The 23,650-nt window shown below is 44.4% G+C and overlaps 1 protein-coding gene across 1 annotated transcript in view; it reads left to right on the top strand.

The window, feature by feature from the left end:
* Positions 1–23,650, top strand: part of KIAA1549L (KIAA1549 like) — a 137,478-nt gene that overhangs the window by 41,766 nt on the left and 72,062 nt on the right. The window contains exons 11-14 of the mRNA XM_057553246.1: positions 388–551; positions 6,503–6,693; positions 13,726–13,853; positions 20,700–20,878. Of these exons, the coding sequence (XP_057409229.1) occupies positions 388–551; positions 6,503–6,693; positions 13,726–13,853; positions 20,700–20,878 (662 nt within the window). The remainder of the gene's footprint in view (positions 1–387; positions 552–6,502; positions 6,694–13,725; positions 13,854–20,699; positions 20,879–23,650) is intronic.

The following is a 23,650-nucleotide window of genomic DNA, read 5'->3' as shown; positions in this document are numbered from 1 at the left end:
GACTGCCCCACTGTACTAATCCTCAGATTGCTTCTCTCTTCTCTTTTGACTCACGGACATGACCAGTGGGGAAACTTGATACCAATCCATCTTCCTCTTCCTCCTCTTAATCATAGTGAAGGCTCGCATTTCTTGAGCACCTACTAGGGGCCACACCAAAGCACCACATGTACCTTGCCTCTCTGATGCTTTGCAACGTGATAGCCCCATTTTACAGATAAGGACACTGAGTCTCAGTGACTTTGAGTAGCTTGCCAAGGCAGGAGCCTTTCCGAGCCCAAACCCTCTCAACCATCTCACGACTTGGGACTGGAGGGCATTTATCTCCTGGTTGCTTTCCCCTTCCCTGAGCTCCTTGTCACGTGCTTCCCCCACTCTTCCCCGCAGCCGTGGTGAAGAACCCGCCCAACAACCTGTGGATCATCGCCGCGGTGCTGGCGCCCATTGCCGTGGTCACGGTCATCATTATCATCATCACTGCCGTGCTCTGCCGGAAGAACAAGAACGACTTCAAGCCGGACACCGTGATGAACCTGCCACAGAGAGCAAAGGTACGAGATGGAAGCTGTGAGGACAGGGGCAGGAGCCCTGGCCCCTTGGGGCTCCCCCTGCCTTTTCTCTCTTGGCCCTTGAGGTCTTTGCAAGTACCTTCAGAAGCATCCTCATGAGTCCTCATGTTGAAGGAGACCCTTTATTTACTTATTTGAATGTTTTAAAAATTGTGGTAAAATATACATAACATAAAATTTACCATCTTAGTCACTTATAAGCGTACAGTTCAGTATTCTTTAGAATATCTGCATTCTTGTGCCACCTTTATTTTTATAATGAGGACACGATAGCTAATGCTCATCTAATGCTCACTCTTTGCCTTAAATGCTTCTCAGGGCTTTGCATATACCAGCAACCCCTAATCTTCCCAGCACCCCTTTGAGGAAGAACATTATTTTACAGATGAGGAAACAGAGGCACAGAAAACGAGCTGCTAGCTAGACCTGAAAGGGGCCTCAGAGGTCACCTGATCTGACACCCTCCCTTTTACAGAGAAGTGACTTCTTCACAATGGCACAGTTAGTCAGTAGCAGAACTGGTAGTAGAACCAGGTCTCTTGGCTCCTGACTCAGGGCCCTTTGGGGTACATCAGACCCTCAAAACTTTCCTTCTTCCGCTGGCCGGAGTGGCTGATCTTCAAAGGCTGCATGACGGGCGAGCTGCAGAGCCTTGGCCGGGCAGCCATCAACCCCCAGTTCAGTGGCTCCGCTGAGGGCCGGCCGGGAGCCCCGTCCGCTTTCCACAGCCTCCATAGGGCCGTACCACCCATCTCCAGAGACTGGAGAATGAACTGAGGAAATTCCAAAGGCTAATTCTCCAGTCACGTAGCTCCCTTCACAATAGTCCCCGAAGGGACTATAACGACCTGTAATACCCAGTGTTTAAATAATGCCTTACAATATCCTTGGCTATCCTAGGTCTGTCACCTTGTTTGCTCATCACTGTAGCCCTGTGAGGTAGGTTGTAGTCAGGGCAGCATTTATTATTTTCATTTTACTGCAGAGAAATCCAAAGGAAAGAGAGACTGTGGGACTTATTCCACAGCAGTGGGGGAGGTACTCAGGCCCATATCTGAGTCTTTGGGCTCTATCTACTTTATACCCCTTCCTGAACTCTGAGATTTGGTGGGTAAAATCCTCTTCCAGCCCTGAACATCTGAGCTTTGTCTACCTGTGCAGGAATGAAACAGCAGATGGAATTTCACATCCACTGGAATGCATGACGTGGTGATTGTCCTTGCTGGGAGTCAGCCATGTCTAGTTCTTCCTGGATGATCATACCTTGCTTCAGCAAAAGAAATCAAATGAATTTGATTGTTTATTAAACCGAGTCACCTGTTGAGAAGCTGCGGCTTGCTGAGACACTGTCTAGTGAAGAGCCCAACCCTAAAGAATGTTGTTCTGTGTCTGTTGACATAAAGCCACCCGCTGCCTGGACGCAGCATGATGTTGGTAATTACCCAAGCAGTGAAAAATGAAACTATTCCAAGAAGGGGTATTTCATTTCCATCTTAGCTTGGTTACAATCTGAGCCTTGCAGACATAACAGTAATTACCAGAATCTAATTGCAGCTGAGTCCAGGAATGCAAAACATGCCATACTGAGGTTGTAAATGCCATCTTTGTGTGCTAGATGAAGCCAAAATTTTATTAATTTGCCGAGATGAGTTGGGCAGCACATGATTTCAGCATATCTTCTGGCTGGAAAGCTGTCTGAGGCTGGAACAGATTCATGTTTGTGGGTTTTCATAGCCCCTTTTATGTCCCTTCCCGGTGCATTGTGCTTCAACAGATACCCGGCTGCTGTGGAAAATCAAGCAAATTTATGTTCCCTGAGATGTTTGAGTTCATTTGTGTGGGGTGACGGTGGTTGTTTTCTCCCTCGATGAGACTGGGCTACGCACTTGATTTCCAGAGCCCTTTATCACGGGAAACCAGCGGGCTGGAACTGCCTCTTTCTTACCGCAGTCCCGCCCGTTGCAACCCGGGGACACTGCAGTGTTTGCAAGAGGAGAGAGCCGCCTGCATCACTTCTCACAACGTTTGTGTGTGAGCAGAATTCATTTAACGCCAAGGGACCAGGCGGGATGAAAAAGTTAGCTTTCGCCGCCAATCCAGAGACCGGGAGGGTGGTCTCCTAGTCTCCAGGGACACCACTGTGTCTGTAAGGATGCGGGCTGCAGGGCCAGAGGACATGGCTGGGGATCCTTGCTGGGCCTCACTAATAGACTTAACATCCTAAGAGGAGATGAGTGTGGCTGTCCCATGAGCCAAGGCCCAGCCGTGCACGCACACACCCTTCTGCAGAGACAAGGTACCACAGATGTAACCCTATTACCGTTGCTGTCATCCGGGCTTCGGCAGGTAGAAGGTTGAGAAAATGATCAGCGCAGGAGGAGGGCCAGGCGTCATGCCTTTGTCACCTCCTTTCTTCCTAGTTCACTTTTCCCTCCTCTTTGTCATTGGATTCATAGCCTTTTCCCAGGTTTTCCCTTCAACTGAAGAGAACATGATCCCCTGGGACAGGCCACCTTAAGAGAAAGTTGTTAGGGCCATATCCAGGTGCAGAGTGAGCTTGGAGGGCCTGCACTGGTTGGTATGACCTTCTGCTTGGGGTGGGTCTGCTTTAGTCACCCCCTAAAGATGCCCAGCTGTCTCCTGTTTCTCACATAGTATCTATATGACCATACTTAACCTCTTTGTGCCTCAGTTTTCCCATCTGTGAAATGGGGGTGATAACAGTATTCACTTACAGGTTGTTGTGAGGATTAAGTGAGTTATGTGAATTACTTTGAGTGTACCTGGTACAGAATAAATATTATATATAAGTTAATGTTTATTATTACACATGCTTTCTTCTTAAAAGATCCGGGTAACATGTTTACCTTTGAAATTGTTGGAGATTATTTTGATTTGATAATTTTACAAAACTCATTAAAGCAACTATAAATGTTTCATGATGTTGTATTAACGGTGTTAGGGGTCACTAGTGTGTGTCCCGTGGGCAATTAGTTAATCTCAGGTGATTTTCAAGTTGGAGGTTGAAAGACCACTATCCTGTCAGTCAGAAGAGTAAGGTACTAGTCTTGAGTCTTTCACCACTTAGCTGTGTGATCTTGGGCAAGTCACCGAACCTCTCTGAGCTTTTGTTTTCTTACCTATAAAGTGAAGACTGTGCTGTTTGCCCTGCTTTCCCCATGTGGTTGTTGTGAGACTGAAATGAGGTGTCAGTGTTTTGCAGGCTGTAAGTACTGAACATGTACAGGGATTGTTATTATTAACCTAATAACAAGGGCCACCTTTTAAGCTTGTCATTCCTTAATGTCTCCCTGCTCACCCACCATCAGCCCAGTCCCCTGAAGTATCTAGCGGGTAACTTCAGCCCTGTGTGAAGGGTGAGAGGCCAAGTTCAGAGAGAGTGAGGATGAGGGGGGCAAGCCAGAGTCAGCTCGTCCTCCTCACTAGGTTCTTAGGTCATCTTAGCCGCCAGTGCAGACTCCCAATACCTCACACACAGGCCAGGAGTCTCAACATAGGAGCCAGGCCAAGTGTGGTAGAAGATGCCCAACCAAGATGGCAGGCTGCAGAAGGAGAGGAGAGGCCGTGCGAAGAACCATCAAGCAGTGGTTGGGTGTTCTGGCTCTGGGTCATATAGTACTGGGTTCAAATCCCAGCTCTACCATAGACCAGCTGTGTGAGCCTGGGGAAGTTGCTGAACCTTTCAACCTCAGTTTCTTCATCTTTAAAATGGGGACCCATAACAATACCTACCTCCTTGAACTGCAGTGAGGATGAAATGACATAATTTATGTACCATATTCGATACTGTACCAGTAATATCAAGTGAAGCTGAAACTGTGAGCTCCTTGAGGGTCGGGGGCCAGGTATTATTCACCTTTATGTTTCCAGCACCAAGCGCAGTCCCTGACACAAGCTAGTGCTCAAAAACTAGAGATGGAACAAAACTGAATAGGATAATGGGAGAATGGGGGTATGGCAGAAAAGGGACCAACAGGAGATGAGGCTGGGCACATGGGTTCAGACAGAATGTGAAGGGTCTTGAGTGCCTTGCCAAAGGGTTTGGGTGCCATGGAGCGTTTATAATGAGGGAGTGATGATGACCTGACATGGTTCTGAGGGAGATAACTTTGGAGGCTTGTCAAGGGTGGGCCTGGAAAGGAGAGAATGGAAGTAACAAGACCAGGGCAGGGTCAGTACAACAGTGGACCTGGAGAGAAAAGGTCAGCTTCCAGAAACATTTCAGTTGAATTCAATTGGTGATCAATTGTTGAAGCAGGTGAGTCAGTATTCTAGGAACATCAGCGCATCATCTGAAGGCTCCTTTGTATTTCATGTACCACCAAGGGAGGGGAGGGAAATGAACAAACACTATTTCAGAAGCACATTCCCAGATCTTAGCACAGAATTTTAGTGGTTACCACGTGGGTCAGAGTGTGAGCGTCTCAGAGGAGAGGGACCAGTGACCACACCTCCCAGAGTGTGTTATCCAGGGAACTGTCCATGGCTATACTACAGACAGCTTGAAATAAGGAAGCTTTGCTGGATTTAGCAATAAAACTCCATCCTATTCTGAGACACTATTTGATGGGTTGGGCCACGGTCTTAGACCATTAAATCTGGCTGGAGACTTCCTGTTACAATTTTTAGCTAAGTAACCTGCCTTGAAAGAGGAGCTTCTGATCGTATCAAGTTCTGATAGAACCCAAACAATAGAGGTTAAGTTGCATCCCAAATTTTCTTAAGGAGAATCCACGGATGTCCATTTCACCTGGCCTATGATTGAGTAGGCAGGAAAGCAGTATTAACTAATATTGATTGAGCACTTACTGTGTGTCAGGTACTTAGCTAAATGCTGGGCTTGAATTTACTTACCTATTCTACACAGCATCCCTTTGAGGGTGGTTAAATATCACTCTCACAGGCATACACATTTGATCCTGCTCGCACTGTTATTCTCTCCATTTTACAGGTGAGGAAACATGTGCAGAGGATTTCAGTAACTTGCCCAAGGTCACCCAGCTAATACGTGTCAGAGCCAGGATTTGAATCCAGGCTGTCTGCTTTTGGAGCTGCTGATCTTAACCTCCCCGTCGTCCTGCCTCACATCTGTGTTGTGCTGTTTTGCAGAACAGAGGCACTCACAGGGATTGTTTAAATATGCTTCTTGGTTTTTTCATTACCCCACTAATAAATGTCTGCTGGGTTTTGCTCACAGCTGCCCTATTCACTTGGGATTTCAGACATTGTACAACAAAAGCCTTGCTAATTTTTCAGTAATGAATTATAGGAGAGCCAGCCTGCTTAAGGGAGAGGCCTGGATTAAAGAGTGATTCCATAAATTCCATTTTATTATTAATAATTGTACTGCCTCGCATGTGGTAGCACATCTCCTCCCTCTGTTTTCAGATCTGTGATCCCCTTTAATACTCAAGGGTGGTGGAGGTAAAGCAGATATGATTATCTTCATTTCTCAGATGAGACAGCTGGGGTCCAGAGTTCAAGTGACTTGGCAAAGCCACACACCTGCTATTACACAGGATTTAAGGGATGACAAAATATGCCTAGGTAGGAGAAGATGCGGGACCTGTTTAATGTAGCAATTAAGAGCTTCTAATCAACAGTATCCTGTGACTTAAAATAAGTGGTCTAAAATCCTTGAAAGTATTTGTTCTCACACACATATTTGCATCTTGTTTATACTAGTCATTTTTCTGAGTCTTATCTATAGAGATTCTGTAGCTAGGTGGAATTAACACGGATTTTGATTTTGCAGAGACAGAAATTATGATGGAGATTTACGTTAACTCTTGTTCATCAGAAAGCAAAGTATGGTCCCATCACATGCACTTTCCCACCTGTCTTCTCTTAAAGCTGCTGTGAGCGTCTTGCTTTGCCAGAAACGTGACTGCAAATCTGTTTCCTCTTTGCAGCCTGTGCAGGGCTTTGATTATGCCAAGCAGCACCTGGGCCAGCAAGGGGCGGACGAAGAGGTCATCCCCGTGACTCAGGAAACGGTGGTCCTCCCACTGCCCGTTAGAGATGCTCTTGCCTCTCAGGAAAGGGAAGCCCCTCAGGATGGAAGCACTATCAAGACGGCCAAATCCATCGAAACCAGAAAGAGGTAGGCACGGGGCCAGCTTCCGCCTCTCTGTGTCAACAAGAGAAATAATTGATGGGGAGAACAGCTGAATCCCTCAAGTTAATTCCTCTGTTCTCTTTAAAAATTCCCCTTCGTGCTTGTTTTGAATATTTGAGAAGGAGACTAAGGGAGACGACAAGAATCACAATACCTGCTTCTCATGAGCCACTCATTGTAAGGTTTTAGATGGCTGATCAACCACAACGGAAGAGGTTTAGCTCTTATATTTATTCTAACAAATTTGGCACTGATGTCACACATATTTTTAATTTATCTTAAGAGCAGTGCCTTTGGTTCAGGATAGTTGTATTTTATCTGGCAATTTCTCTATAGAGCTTATGATTTTAGTTCAAAAACCATTTATTGAGTTTTTACTATGAACAGAGCACTTTGACAGGCATTGGGAGGACTACAAAAAGGTTTAAGATTGATTCCTGACCCCGAGCATCTCATGATGGAAAGACAGAAAGAAATTGCTGGAATACCAAACGTGATGGGCAGGTGCCCACAGTGGAGTCTGAACCAAGTCCTGGGGAAAAGAGAGGAGGAAGAATTTAATTCTGATGAGGGAAAACGTCGTGGAGGAGGTTATGTTGTAGCCAAGCCTTGAAGGGCAAATGGGATGCCCATAGGTGGGAAGAGATAAAGGCGTCCAGGCTGGCAGAGCCAGGAGAGATATGGACACCCATGTTCATTTAATAATGAGTGTCCCTGGGGCTTAGAGCTCACAGTGCTTGGGATATTGTGAAAGATGAAACCAGAAGATAGATGAAAACTGTGGAGGGTCTTAACTGCCAGCCTAAGGAGTTTGACCTTCATTCTCTAGACACTGGTAAGGCACTGAAAGCTCTTCAGGAAGACAGTGATGTCCAGCCTGTATCTTAGAAAGACTACTCCAGCGGCAATGTGGATGATAGATAGGAGAGGTTAGGCTAGAGGGCAGGAGCTTGTTAGGACTTTGCAATAGGCTCACAAAGAGGTAATGAACTCTCTGGCCAGCCCTGTTGTCTGGCTAAACCAGCTCCCATTGCCAACCTTGCCTGGGACCACAGTGGCGGCTGGAAAAGCTACATCCTCTCTCCCTCCTTCCCTCCCTTCACCTAACATATTTATCGATTGCTTGCTGTCTACTAGGCACTAGGGATACTGCAGCAAACAAGACAAAGTTCCTACTCCCGTGGTGCTTACAGTTTGGTAGGGAGAGATAGACAATAAACAAATAGAGAAATAGAAATATAGTAGGTTGGGTGGTGATGAGTACAAAGAAGAAAACCAAAGCATGGTAAGGGAATGCAGAGTTGGAGAGGGGAACATGAGGCTATTTTAGCAGGAAGTTGGGGAAAGCCTCTCTGATAAAGTGACATTTGAGGAAGACCTGATTGAAATGATGTGTAAGCCTTGAGGTTATCTAGCAGAAAAACTTTCCAAGCAGATGGAACAGTGTGTGCAAAGCCCAGGGGAGGGAACTTCTTGACTTGCTTAAGGAAGAGCACGAAGGCCAAAGAGGCTGATATGAACTAGGGGGGAAGTGGTAGCAGGTGGGCCAGAGGAGCTACCTGAGGTTGAGCATGTCAGGCTTTATAGACCAAAGTCAGGACGTGAGATTTTGTTATGAATAAAGATCAGAAGTCATTGGAAGGTTTTGAGAAGAACAGTGATGGGATGTGACTTGCAATTTTAAAGGTTCACTATGGCTGCCGTGTGGAAATAGACTGTAGAGAAGCAGAGCAGAAGCAGAGAGACCCATTAGGAAGCTATTGCAAGAGTCCAGGTGAGAGATGGTGGTGTGGACCAGGGCGTGGAGGTGGAAGAAGTGATTGGGTCCTAGAGATGTTTAGAAGGAAGAGCTGACAAGATTTGCTGATAGATTGTTGTGGGGTATGGAAATAGAGAGGGATGAATTTGCCATTTATTGTACTGGGGAAGACTGGAGGAGAAGTTCGTAGGGGACGATCAAGAGTATGGATGTGGGTATGTTAAGTTTGAGATGCTCATGAGACATGCAAGTGGAGATGTTGAGAGCTCAGTTAACCATATGAGTCTGGAGTTCAGAGGAGAGGTCCAGAGTAGAAATATAAATGTAGGAGCTGTCAGCGTTTGGTTATAAAAAGCTCTGAGACTAGATGGGCACCTAGGAGAGTGTAGTTAGAGAAGAAATCAAAGAACTGACCCCTGGGACATTGCAATGATTAGAGGTCCAGATAATGAAGACGGATCAGCAAAAGAGTCTGAAAAGCATCAGTAAGAAAGGCACAAGGAGAGCGAAGCAAGAGTGGAATCTGAGAAGCCAAGAGAAGGGAGTCATTGCAGGAGGAAGGAAGGATTGTTTGTATCAAATATATAAATTTCGCATTGGAGTCAAGCAGCAAGGCTCTGTGCTTTTCTCTAGGAGATCTTGGTACTTAAGAAAGAGGTGCAAAGAAACAGGGATGGATTTCCGCTTGTGTGGGAAAGAATGTTGAGGGCATGTGGATTAATTATCTGTTGCCCTGTAACAAACCACTCCAAAGCTTATCAGCTTAAATCAACAACCATTTATTTAGCTCATGATTTTTGGTGGGTCAGCAGTTTAGGCTGAGCTCAGCTGGGTAGTTCTTCTAGTCTGAACTAGGCTTGGCTGATCGCAGCTGGGCTGAGATGCCTGCATGCATCTTGGCTGAGATGCATGCATCTTTAGTCAGCTGGAAGGTCTGCTGGGCTGGCTTGTTGATGACAGCCTTGTCTGGGGTGGCCAGGTAACTGGGACCTCTTGACATGTGGTCTTGAACCCTCCAGCAGGCTAGCCCTGACTTTCTCACAAGGTGGTTACAGGGTTCCAAGAGCAGTAAGAAAAGAAGCCCCAAACAAGCTTCAAGTCTTTGCTTGTATCATGTTTGCTACTGTCCTGTTGGCCAAAGCAAAACACATAGTCAAGTCCAGAGTCAGTGTGGGAGGGGACTACCCTAAGCTTGGATACTGGGAAGTGTGAACAAATTGGGACCTTAACTGCAACAGTCCACCCCAGCATGAAGTTGAAACATACAGAGAAGCAATGGATGATTTATCTGAGTTGACTGGCAAGTAGTATTATCTATAGTAATTATTCTCATTATGATCTTTGCCAAGTACCATAAAGGCATGTTAACAATTTATCACCTATTTAGAGGACACTGAAAAGAAATAAATAGAATTACTAAAATTAGAATATTAACATAGCACTGCACTGCCAGGAGGAATAGAAACTTTTCTACCCATTCTAGTTGAGTGGTTTAAGTTGTGCAAAGATTTCTTTTAAAAAAATTGTTTTAGAACAAGCTATTTTTTTTCTTGAATTTGCAAGGAGTCTACTCTTGCTAATCAAATTTAAATACTTAACCTCAGATTTTTATTAAGAAATATTAGCGTATGAAACAAATACAAATAAAGAAAACAATGCCTACCCTATTGAATGATTTCTCCATTTGCTTCATAATTTTACCATAACGATATAATTTTGTTAAAGACTGGCTATATCATTGCCATAGCTGTGGGAGAAACTTCACCTCTGTTCAAGTTCAGTTGATCACAGGACTCTCTGATCATATGGGAAGATTTTAGGATGCCACATCCAAGAGCAAGCCCATCACGCATCTATGTTTCTAGCTTCCCCAACTTGCCACTTCAGTTTCCTCATTCCTGCTAGAGCAGGACTGCATGACCCTTCAGAATGGGGCCATTAGATGGTCCAAAAAGTTTTGCAGGTGAAAAATAGGGGAAGCCAGTGATCTGGTGGTCATTAAGATATCTTTTAAAAATTAGTTTTAAAACTGAAGGAAAAATGAAGATTCAGCCACTTGCAGACAACCAGATGATGTTTCAGGTCCTTTTCCTTATATAGGCTTTTGGTGATGGCTGATTTGTTGTTCCATGACTGGGATTAATGAGCAAGGATAGAGAAGCAACAGCCATTCACAGTGGGTACTTCAGTGCAGTGATTGGTCATGATTGTTCAGCAATTGATTAATCCCCACCCCCAAGATTGTTCTTCCAGGATCCATGTACACCCATACTCAGAATGGGGACTACTGAGTTCAATAGACTTAAACTGCAACCTCTCAGGTGACACTTACTTTCAAAGACATTTTTGTTACTGTCATGAGTGGACACACACACACACACACACATACATATATCTCACTCTCTGTTTTTGACCAGGAATTCTGAGTTGACAGGTCCATGTAAATATAAGTCTATAAGCTGATGCAAAGAATAAAGCTGAGTTGGGGTTTTTTTTCCCCTCCAGAAATGTGCTCATTCATACCTTTCCTCGGAGCAAGAGTAATAGCCAGAAAATCATTTCAGGATCAAATGAAGGAAAGGGTATGCAAATGCTACAAAAACCATTAAATATTTTGTGCATGTGAAATAGGTTGCAAGGAGCCTTTCCTTCTGGACCTCAGTGAAAGCCTCTTTGTGCCAATGAAGCCAGTTGGAAGAGTAGGGATCATTAACTGTGAGGTTCTGAAAATGATCCAAAGGTGTGTGTGTGTTTGCACACCCAGCACTCAGTGATCAAATAGTTAATGCCTCATTCATATTTTCCTGAACTACATTCTTTGTATTCCTTTTATAGTGAAAGAGATTGTGGCCAAATAAACTGGGAAGTGCTGAATTAAACACAACAAGATGAGTCTCTTTCTGACAGGACTGATGAGAGCCTTTGATATGCTGACGTGCTGTAGGAATATCCAAAGAGGGAGTATAGTAATTGACATCTCCCAGACTCATGCTTGTCTGTGCATCCTTGGCGGGGAGCATCTCCCGTGGCCCTGGCGGTGCTCTGCGGAACGCTCGTGGCCGACTCTGCCTTATCCCAGGGTTGTGAGCGGGCACTTTCATTGTGCGTGGTTTTTACGGTGCTAAAGTGCACGAAAGTGTACAGGACTGAGAATCCCAAATTCCCAGAGGATGAGAGGGGGATGGGAGGAGGAGGAAGAGGAGCATCCACCAGGATACCCAGCTTCCACTTAAGAAGCTGCTTACTTATGGGTCAAGGGCTGCATTTTTTAAAAATTTTTATTATTATTTTTTATACAGCAGGTTCTTATTAGTTGTCTATTTTATACATATTAGTGTATATATGTCAATCCCAATCTCCCAGTTCATCCCACCACCACCACCCCCGCTTTCCCCCCTTGGTGTCCATACGTTTGTTCTCTACATCTGTGTCTCTATTTCTGCGTTGCAAACTGGTTCATCTATCATTTTTCTAGATTCCACATATATGCGTTAATATACGATATTTGTTTTTCTCTTTCTGACTTACTTCACTCTGTATGACAGTCTCTAGGTCCATCCATGTCTCTACAAATGACCCAATTTTGTTCCTTTTTATGGCTGAGTAATATTCCATTGTATATATGTACCACATCTTCTTTAGCCATTCGTCTGTCGATGGGCATTTAAGTTGTTTCCATGTCCTGGCTATTGCAGACAGTGCTGCAATGAACATTGGGGTACATGTGTCTTTTTGAATTATGGTTTTCTCTGGGTATATGCCCAGTAATGGGATTGCTGGGTCACATGGTAATTCTATTTTTAGTTTTTTAAGGAACCTCCATACTGTTCTCCATAGTGGCTGTATCAATTTACATTCCCACCAACAGTGCAAGAGGGTTCCCTTTTCTCCACACCCTCTCCAGCATTTGTTGTTTGTAGATTTTCTGACAATGGCCATTCTGACCCGTGTGAGGTGACACCTCATTGTAGTTTTGATTTGCATTTCTCTAATAATTAGTGATGTTGAGCAGCTTTTCATGTGCCTCTTGGCTATCTGTATGTCTTCTTTGGAGAAATGTCTATGGAGGTCTTCTGAAGGGCTGCATTTTATTCCAGTCAATTTTCCATTGTAGGGGCCAGATGCCAGTAGGTGCTAAATTTGGACAATTGACATCAGAACAACAAGGGATTTGGTGAACCTCTGCATAGCTGCTTCCTGATTGTCTCCCACAGAGGGGAAGGCAGTGGGTCTTTAGCTCAGCCCACCCACAGGCTGATGTGATCCAAGGAGCACGAGCCTTAGCAGGGGTTCCCAAGAGCCCATTTTCCCACAGGTTCCAGAACACCAGTGAGTGGCCCTGATGGAAGGCGAGAAGGCCCTGTGGCTTGCCCTGTGTAAGGCCTGCCTCATCTGGGACATTGTAGGAGACAGAAAGGGAAGGGGCTCTGGCCTGTGGCGAAAGCTCCTACCCAGAGGGGGAGCCCTGGCTTCCAGGGCTGATTCGCCACTCCCAACTCTGTCCTGGACAAAACACCTAGCCTCCTGAAATTCCTCACTTGCTAACAAAGGTGACAATCACCGCATCAGTGGGTTGTCATAAGGATGCATTAACAGTTTGAAAGCATTCAGCACAGTCCTTGGCACATGGTAGGTGCTTGTTATGGGGAGCTTTTGGAGAACATGGGTGGTGTCTTCATATCTCTATACACCTGTATACCTGACACAAATCCCAGCACAGAGGAGGTGCACATAAAATCTTTCCTGAATGAATGAATAGCTCAAATTAGTAGATTCAAATGTAAGTGGTTGCCAGTTAGCTTGAGTGACTTGATCTTTAGGAGTCAGGCTATATTCTGTAAAGAGACCAGCCGAAGAGAACCATGTTTTATGCATGTCCCTCAAGATGCCATGTGAATCAAACACTCTGCAACACTATCCAAAGCGCCGCGTTTTAAAAAGAGGGCACGCTTACAAACGCCATCACTGCCTTGTCCCTAGTCACTGGGGGCTCATGAAAAAAGAGATGGGAATGGAGGGCTGCGCTCATTGAACTTCTCTGTAGAGCTCAGCACTGGTAAACACACTTCACAACAGCCAGCTCCTTAACCCATGCTGTAGTGTTGGGTTTGTTTTTTTCCTTTTCCTGTATCGTGTCTTCTTTGTGGATAAAACCGGAATGAAAGGCTGCAGACACAAACTGTGCGAATGAAATAACCTTGAGAGGAGGCTGCTCTAGTTGAAACTTACCGTCTCCCTGTTGCTATGGTTACCTCCAGCAGGTCGCCCAGTGAGAATGGCTCTGTCATCAGCAACGAATCAGGGAAGCCCAGCTCGGGGAGGCGCTCACCCCAGAATGTAATGGCACAGCAGAAAGTGACAAAGGAGGAGGCATGGAAGAGAAATGGTGAGAAGCCTTCCCTGCCAAGCAGCACCCCCGAGCCCAGCGCACACGTGCGCGCACGCACGTGCACAGGCTCGCACACCAGTGTGCCTTAAACCACCGCCCACTCTTCTCTCTACTGTGTCCTGCAAAGGTCCTACCTACCTCTTGAGGTAGTGCCTTACGCCCTTCCCTGAATTACTCTGTTTCACTTCCTCTGCCCTCTGTGCTTATGGAATTATGCAGGGCCTGAGAAAAACCCTATACAAATTGAGCTGATGTTTGCTTAGAGATTTTTCTCATTTGGGGGTGAATTGCCTTGATTTGTAGCACCAGGTCCACGAGGGTGGCAGGTTTCTGAAGCGCTGCTTGTCTTGGAGAGTCCCCTCATTTTCTTGCCCTGACTCGCTTGGTAAGTTTCAGGGCTTCAGTCTGTGCCAGTGAGCCCAGATATTACAAATCCACCTCTCCCAGGAAAATCAAGACAGTAATAAATCTGTCATCATAAAAATCAGCCTGGGCTTGTCTTTATTCTCCAGGCAAACATAACCATTTAGTTTCTCCCACGTGCAGATCTTTTCACCACCTGTAAAGGATTGGTGTTGGGGGTTATTTACAAGTTGTCAGAGCTGCCTTAGTGTGCTGTGGGACCACCTGTAGATCTCACCTCTTAGACATCGTCCTGCAGCCTCCCTCCTCCTGATCCCACTTTTGTTCTGAGCCTCATCTCCACCCAGTCCTTCTGTGTGTGATGCTGGCTTACTAAAGCCCAGATTCAAGGAACCGGTGCTGCCACTCAGATCAGGGAAAATTCCTTGTGGATCTCAAAGGGTTGTAGGTGGAGTCCTACAGAAATGCTGGGTGGAAAGGCAAACAATCTGGCACTCTGGTTAGCTGTGCTTCCCTTTTACAGGAATTTGATGAAGTGTGGTTCAGGACTCTCCCTTGAAACTAGTGCCAGAATATTCTTTTGTTTTCGAACGTCACTTACTTCTTTCTTTTTTCTGACCAAAAAAAGAAAGAATGGCACCATTTCCAACCATTATATAAAGTATTTCTTTAAACTGTCAAACTGATTTGATTCTTACATTTTTTCTTTTCCTGATCCCCCCATGCCACACAGAGACTGTGCTTTCCACACCAGAATCAGGGTGTGACCTGTGGGGTTTTCCTGGAATATCACCCTACCCGGGACCACCAGAAATTCTGCCCATCGGCAGTCTGCCAAGGCAGCTCACAGCGGGCCACAGGAGCTGTGGCTTATAAAGGGAGATGTGAACTTAGCCACTTTCTCCTCTTTCCTCCCAGAGTGAGATGCTAAGGCAGGTGGGCAGAGGGAGTGAGGCAACCCAGAGACAATGCAGTAAAGCCATAGGGGAAGGTTGTTTTAACCAACTGCGGTGACTGCCATTGCCTCTGACCGAGATGCCCTCCTGCTCCTCCTTCTCCCATCACACCCCTCCTTCCCTCCTTCCTTTATATTCTTCCCGGAAATGTATAAAGTCGAGTCAAAGTCCATCCTCCCCCAGAAACCCCATCACCCACCCCAGTCCTCAAATGGCCTTGAATAACTCAGTGTGTGTCTCTCTCAGACTTTTTTACTATGCATATGACAACACACATGTATCTTCACATGTTTCAACACATGTTTTTTGTTGTATTGCTTTATTTTATTTTGTGCAATGGGATCGATGTACCTACTGTTCTGTGCCCTTTTTCTTGCTTAAAAATATGCAATATACAGACTCCTCTGTCAGCAAATACCCATTGACAAGATGATGCCTTTCCCCGTGCCCTGCATTTAATCTGTAGAAGAGGAGGGGGTGGGGTCAGTTTCAGACCCCATCACTCCCCAACCCGGCTGGTGAGGCATTGACTTCCCTAAATGTTCCCACTGACCTTCCTGTTCTTGTTTTCCCACCCTCTCTACCTGCCTTCTCGTTCTGTTTAGGTCACTTTGATTATTTAAATATCAGGTTCACAAATAACAACAGCTGGGTGCATGAATAAAATGCAGTTACTGTACCAGGTTGAGGTTTTAACGTGTTTGTTTTATTAAAAAGCCATCCTTTCTCCAAGTTTACAGTGCTTCGTTGCATTTTATTTTTGCCAGAAGTAAACCCAGTGAATTTTCAGACTTCTTGGTCACTTGGTCACTTCTCTTTGACCAAACGTTCTCGTTCAGTGAGGTTTCACTTTGAAAATTTCAAATAGAAATGAGAGGACCAACTCGTTTAATGTAAAATTCAACGGATGCTGAAGCACATCAGAATTCTAGGCTGGACCTTCAATGGAACTTGTCCTTTTTTTTATCAAAGGGCTCCACTTAATCACAATACTAGGTTGGAGTTCACCAAAAATATCAATAGCATATTTTATTGGATTAGAAGATGAACAGAAGGAGGGAAGGAAGGAGGGAGGGAGAGAAGGAAGAAAGGAAGGAAGGAAGGGAGGAAGGAGGGAAGGAAGGAGGGAGGGAGAGAAGGAAGAAAGGAAGGAAGGAAGGGAAGAAGGAAGGAAATAACGTTGAATGGAATTGTGGAAAAACTAGAAGGTGTAGTTCCATCACATTGTCAGCTTGCAAAAAGTACTTGATTGTGTGAATGTAGCCTCTGAGAATAGATTATTCTCTTGGTATGGAATAATCAGAAGTTGTTTTTATGGCTTAGTATCCACTCTAGAGGTTAGGGTTACTGAGGTTAATTAATAAATGTTCATGTACCAGGCTATCATTCTAAAACTCTTCTTGTTTTCCACCAGGTTTGTTGCATATGTAGCTTCTAATTTTCTACTTTTTTGTGAAGATAAGAACTTTAAAAGGAAAAGACACTATTCCACTAGCAACATGGCTGGGGGTGGGTGGGGGGGAGGTCCTTATAGCTCAATGGCCTCATTAGTTACTATAACTGTAGGCAGTTTTAGAGTCTGTTTCAAGGTGATGTTTAAATATAAGTGGGAAAGATAGATGTGAGAGCTAGGATTTTGAAAGCAAAACAATTTGGCATTCTCTCAACTAAATACAGATACTTAAACTTCTGAACCCAAACCAATGTCACCTTAGAAAGAGTGTTTTCCAGGAAAGAGTTAAAAATGAGTTCAAGGTGAGAACATTATGTATTTATACCTTCAGTCATTTAGAAGAAAGAACCTCCATAAACCATTAAGGGTGCACCTTCCTTTAAGACACCAAGATTTCACAGCCGGGTTTCAGAATCTAATCACGCCTTGCCTCCTAGTGGTCGTGGGGCAGGTGGGGCAGGAGGAGGTCAAGGATCAGAGAGCTTGGCAGATGAATCACTACTTTCTTAGCAGGGGCCCTTGAGGATTGGTCAGAAATATTAGCTCAAAAACAGTTGCAGTTTATTCTTTCTTTGCCTTCCCAGTGAGATGAAGACTCACTTATTATTTGATAAGCAACACCAGAGGGCAGTGATTCTAGTTGTAAATTATTTGTCTTTGAGCTTTAATAAAGATTCCCCAAAAAAGAAAATGTTTCGTTTAAGAGCATTTTCTGCTTCACATGGGAAGGTTCTCCCCATGCCAGTTCAAACATAAAGAAATGAAATCCCCCTTTCCAGCCTGATTTACTGAAGTTCACACCAGCAATGCAAATAAAACACAAATAGATACAGGGTGGATGCTTGGTGGCATTTACTGTGATGATGTGGTGATGTTGTAGGATACTTCCTCAATTTCACTGTGGCCCTTTTCTGTAGCATTGTCCCGTGCTTTTATCTTTAGGGACAAATTATGCTTTAAATATTCCCACGAACCTGCTGTACTCACATAACATTTTTTTTTAAATTTTATTTATTTATTATTTATTTATAGCTGTGTTGGGTCTTCGTTTCTGTGCGCGGGCTTTCTCTAGTTGTGGCAAGCGGGGGCCACTCTTCATCGCGGTGCGCGGGCCTCTCACTATCGCGGCCTCTCCCGTTGTGGAGCACAGGCTCCAGACGCGCAGGCTCAGTAATTGTGGCTCACGGGCCTAGTTGCTCCGCGGCATGTGGGATCTTCCCAGACCAGGGCTCGAACCCATGTCCCCTGCATTGGCAGGCAGATTCTCAACCACTGCGCCACCAGGGAAGCCCTCACATAACATCTTAATGTATTAATATTTAATGCAATGCCTTATAATGTATTTTTTCCATACAGTCCTTTTTGGGGGGGATAACTATTTTGCTCTTAAAGAAACCTAGAGGAATTATTGTGCAAATCTGAATATGACTTTGAGTGATAGTGGAAAAGAACTGCAGTTTATACAGTTTCTAGGGTGTTCTTTTCCTGTCCCATTATAGTTAATGCTCCCCCCTTTCCCTCCACGGGGTGAGGAGTAAGGGTTTCACAACCCAGAAGCAAGAAGAATGCTAGGTATCATCTCTTCAACCTCGGAATGCTTAACTTTTACATGTTTACTTGTTCTGCAGGTACTAACAGCATCTCTTTTTCCAAGTCAGGAAATTTTAGTCATTCCTTTATTCATTCATGTATTCAACAAATCCCTGTTGAAAGCCAACTGCATGTGAGACATTGCTAAATGCAAAGGCATGAGCCTTTAAAAAGATGGGCAAGAATGGAGCTCTTCTATTCTAGTGAGGGGGTGGGAGCCGATTGAATCAATACAACAAATCAATAGTGATAAATGCATTGAAGAAAATACAACAGAGTGATGAGGTGAGTTTTTTTAGATTGGTGGAGAAGGAAAGTCTTTTTTAAGCTGCAACTTGAAAAATAAGAAGGAACTAGGCACGTAAAGATCTGGGGGAAGAGCAAATGCAAAATCCTGGAGGTGGGAACAAGCCTGCTGTGTTCAAGAAGGCCACTGTGGCTGGAGCAGAGTGGCTCAGGGGAGAAGTGGGAAATGAGCTCAGCAAGGTAGCCAGGGCCACATGGTACAGGACCTTGTAGGTCACAGTAAAGACTCTGGATTTTATTCTGAGAGAGATGAAGCCTTCAAAAGGTTCTGATCAGAGGAGTGCTGTGATCTGGTTATCTTTTGAAAAGATAATCCATCCTGGCTGCTGGTGGAGTGTGTATTTTAGAGGTAGGAGGACAAGAGTGGAAGCTCAGAGGAGGGGCGTTGTTTAGGAAGTGTATTGGTTACTTATCACTGCGTAACAAATTACCCCAACATCTAGCAACCGAAATGACAATCTAAATTTATTATCTCACGTAGTATCTGTGCGTCAGGAATTCAGAAGTGGTTTAATTGGGTGGCTCTGGGTTCAGAGTATCTCATGAGGTTGCAGTCAAGATATTGGCCTGGGCTGTAGCCATTGAAAGGCCTCACTGGGCCTGCAGAACCCACTCATAAGATGGCTCACTCACATTATTGTTGTCAGGAGTCTCAGTTTCTTGCCACATGGACGTCTCCATAGGGCTGCTTGAGTGTTCGCATAACATGACAGCTGACTTTCCCTAGAGGGAAGTGATCCAAGAGAGAGCAAGGTGGAAGCAACAATGCTTTTTTATGACCTAGCCTTGGAAGAGATACATTGCCATTTCTGCAATCTCCTGTTTTGTTACACAGGTTAATCCTATGTGGTTGTGAATATCGGGCGGCAAGAATTACTGGGTGCCATCCTGGAGGCTGGGATTCATAGGAGTTGTCTGGTGGGAGATAATGGTAGGAAAGCAAGAATTGCCCAGCAAAACTACACTCTAAAAAGATATATGCATCTGGTAACACATCTGAATAGAGATTTTCCTCTGTCGTTGTCTTCTTGGTGGCCTGCTATTTACAAATAAGTCCACAGAACCCAAAAATACTCCAATTATAACCCATGGTTAGACTCTGAGGTGTTTTAGCCACATTGTACAATAACAATTTACTTGGCTTAATTTGACAGATCTTCTGTGATTATGATAAGTGACAGAATGGTACAAACTATGTGTTTCTCAATAATTTAAATGACATCCCAGTCTCTCGAGACGGGAGGAAAGATGAATACACTTCTATTACATTCATATTTCATATAACACCTATTTTGCTCCTAAATTGCCGGCTGGCTTGGTTGTTTGAACAGGCTTAATTTATCTCTTGCCGAGCCATGCTCAATAAACTGTCATTCGTATAATAGTTACTTAATGGGAATGTGCTTTAAGAACTAGTAAATCAGCAAGATACCGCTGGCCCTCTGAAGTCCTCCATCAGCTTAGCTATGGAAGCGCAAGCAGATGGCTGTCTTTCAGCAATCACAGCAGAATCCTCTGTCAGAGGGGAGAATTAATTTAACAGAGTGTAGGTGGAAATGGCTTTAGTTAATTAGGGGAGTTGTCTGTAGCTTTAAATTCATTTCTCGGGTGGTTATTTAACTTTCTTTTGTTTTAGACACATGAAAGAAACCAAACCCTAGTCATTGAAGAAGCAGTCTTTAGAAAGAAAGAAAAAGTTTCAGGAGCAGTTACTGTGGCTGACCAGGGAAGACTCGTGACCTTCACGTGATGCCAAAATGGGTAGCTTTGGTGGCAGAGACTAAACTGAATGCTGTTATTCTCTTGATTGTCATATTTTAAGAATAGTTGCCAGGTTTGGCCAAATGGCACTTTTCCCATCTCCGACTCAAACATAGAGAACAAATTTACTTTTTTTTTTTCCAAGTGTGTTCTGTCACAGTTTTGAAGGAATGGTTTTTACTTTTTAAATTCAAACCAGTGGAGGGGTGAAGAGTGTAGATCTTAAATTGAAAAATAAAAATAAAAAAGGAAGCCACGAGCAGGAGTGAGCCATTGGCACAGAACCAGACACTGTCGTTCCTGAGGTCATTTTGAGTAAAGCCATGTCCTTCGGCTGTGAGCCTCTCATATATTCCCCCACGATGGCGCAGCTCCCGCACACCAGAAAATCAATGTGTTTATGTTGTGCTTTAGTGCCGGCGAGTGATGAAGAGGAGGGAGCGGTCCTCTTTGACAGCTCTGGCAAGGCGGTTGCTGATCCCTTTGACACGTCTTCTGGGTCTGTGCAGCTCATCGGAATAAAACCCACAGCCCTCCCCGTGGTGCACCCCACCTCGGACAGGAGCCAGGAGCCGGTCGTCCTCAACGGCGAGGTGAGCACCTGAGGACCAGAGCAGGAGAGAACGGGTGCAGCCAGGCCTCCGTGGATGCGGACTAAGGAGTAGCACCTGGGGGTCCTGGGTGCAGGTTGCATCCAGGTATACGGGGCTCTGGGGGTCATTTTTACCTCTGCATGTGCGGGCCTCAGCAGAACGAATCAGGACGCAAGTCACCCCAAACCAGTTTGCTGAGTGATGTTTTCAGAGCATTTTCTACCTTCATTAGAAAGCCCAAAGGGGACTTTTTAAAAACTGTAGTTGTGAAGAGAAACATCAGAAATTCTGCTTCCCCAACACCTCACCCACAGAGCCTGCTGTCTTTCTTGATACTAAACTGGTCAGGATGGCATGTCTGTTGCAGTGGTGGTGAGAGGCACTTGAATTGATAGGGGACCGGAGGAGATCCAGACCGGGATGTGGCCCACTATCTAGGCTTTGAAATGACTTTTACTCCTTTGAGCAAGCTTGAAACAACCCTTTGCCTGCTTCCAGGAGGATATCGATGGATATCATGATGTTAATCAATTTTCCTAAGTCGGAAAAAAATTATTAATGTACACGAGAATAATGATTCCACCAAAGAAAAACAGATAGATGGATGGATGGAGATAGATAGATAGATTGATAGAGGCAGTTTAGGGGAGAGCTAAATTTAAATTGGGTAAAAATTATCTGCCATTTCTCCATCTCCTGCAGCAGAATGGTCAGTGGGCTGAAGATGTTTATGATCCTTTAAGGCCATGCATATGGAACCTGCATGTGAATATGTTACACATGTATGCACGCACACACGTACTTTCATATATTTTTCTCTGTTGTTAAGCTGTCCGGTTGGTTTTTCACTTCATTAGTTTATACCCAGCTATGGTTACCTGCATCAGGAGGGAGATTGCCTAAGCTTTAAAGTCTCTTTACCATCACACCTGGAGGAAAATGTGACAGCCCCATACAGCTGGGTATTGTAAGCGCACTTTAGCAGCTTGTCTGCATCCGCCATCCAGGCCACGTATAAAAGCCTGTTACAGACCTGATTCAGGAAGCTCCTCTGGTTTTCTGGACAGAAAGACCGAACTGCCTAGAGGTGTGATGAGTTGAGGTTCATCAACTTTTAAAAAGAATTTAACTGGGAATTCCCTGGTGGTCCAGTGGTTAAGACTCAGTGCTTTCACTGACGTGGGCCCAGGTTTGATCTCCGGTCAGGGAACTAAGATCCCACAGGCTGCGCGGCATGGCCAAAAATAAATAAATAAAAATAAAAAGAACTTAGCTGGTTGTGGACTTATAGAGCGCTTCTATTCCAACCTCCTCATTTTTTTTAGACAAAGAAACTGAAGCCAGAGGGCTCAGGTGGCTTGCTCAGAGTTGCACTGCAGGTTATTGTAAGAGCATGATGTTCAGGCCCCCTGACTCCCCGTCCAGTGCTCCTTCCCTCTCTTTGACTTCCTGTGGCCCATTAGTGAAAAAAAGCATTGTGCTTGAAAGAGTATGGACTCTCCAGCCATGCTGCAGGAATGTGAATCCCAGCTCTTCTACTTACTATCTTTGTGACCTTAGGCAGGTTAATTTATCTGTGCCTCAGTATATCCATCTGTACAATGGGACTGTTGTGAGGATCAAAGGAGTTAATACATGTAAAGCACTTAGAACAGTGCCTAGCCTACAAGTACGTTATTATTACTGTCATCATCATCATTAGTCAGCTAATGAGCAAGGATTCACTGATCAAGTACTTTATGCCCTTTGGCCCTATCATTTGGGAACCTGTATATCTTCTTAAAGCCAATCACAGCCAGTGAATCTTTCCTTGTACACAGTTCTGCCACTGGACATGCAAGCCCAATGATTAGAGGCCTCTGAGGTTATCACTAACGCACTGGTAACTGCTCTTCATTAAGACCCTCTGCCCAGTATGGGCCCAGGTGATGGCTGCCATGCCTGGATCTTTTCATCCCAGCTTAGCCATGTGAATGTCATGGGGACAGATTCCAGATCTCGGCTAAATCTAACTTACCACTCCCTTTTTCTGCCAGCCCCATCACCCTGTCACAGGAGAACAGATGAGCACTTTCCCTGTCCAGAACTGGATACATGTTACACTTTGGTAGCTGAAGGAATAGACCTTGCTGACATTTGGATTGGAAAGGAGCCCTGAACTGTTCTCTGTGATTTACTGCCTTGTGGCATTTGAGGCAGATTGTCTTATAATCTTCCTCTTTCTCCTCTTATGGGCAGCTTGTATAAGTGAAGAAAGTACAGCCTCAAAGCCATAAATTTTCCTTTTATGAATTATAGGTAATTATTTTAAATATTATTTTAAAGAAAACATAATAACAGCAAAGTTCAGAAAGTAAGAAAGATCACTATAACTTCACTACCCTAATATATCCTCTGTTTTCATTTTTTCCACCTTCAAGCTTTTGATCAAACTCATGTATATTTTAGAATCTCATCGTAGACAGACAACTTTATATCTTGTATCTTAAGCATTTGCTGTGTTGCTATTGTCTTTCTGATGATCATTGTGAGTGACTTGATTGAGTAGGTGCACCATTGATTGGGAAACTACTCTCCCATTATTCAAACCAGGTATTTTTGGTTTTAGTTTTCATGCATGACTTTTAAAAAGTTTTTATTTTGAAAATAAGTTTAGATTTACAAAAGAGTTGCTGTAATAGGACAAAGAATTCCTTTACCCAGCTAGTTCTTTACTTGCTACCCCTAATGTTAACATCTTATGTAACCATAGAATAATGATCCAACCCAAGA

This window comes from Balaenoptera acutorostrata, chromosome 9 (genome assembly GCF_949987535.1).
Source record: "Balaenoptera acutorostrata chromosome 9, mBalAcu1.1, whole genome shotgun sequence".
NCBI classification, from domain to species: domain Eukaryota; kingdom Metazoa; phylum Chordata; class Mammalia; order Artiodactyla; family Balaenopteridae; genus Balaenoptera; species Balaenoptera acutorostrata.
Note: the sequence above shows the minus strand (reverse complement) of the source record. Positions and strands in the feature narration are given on the sequence as shown.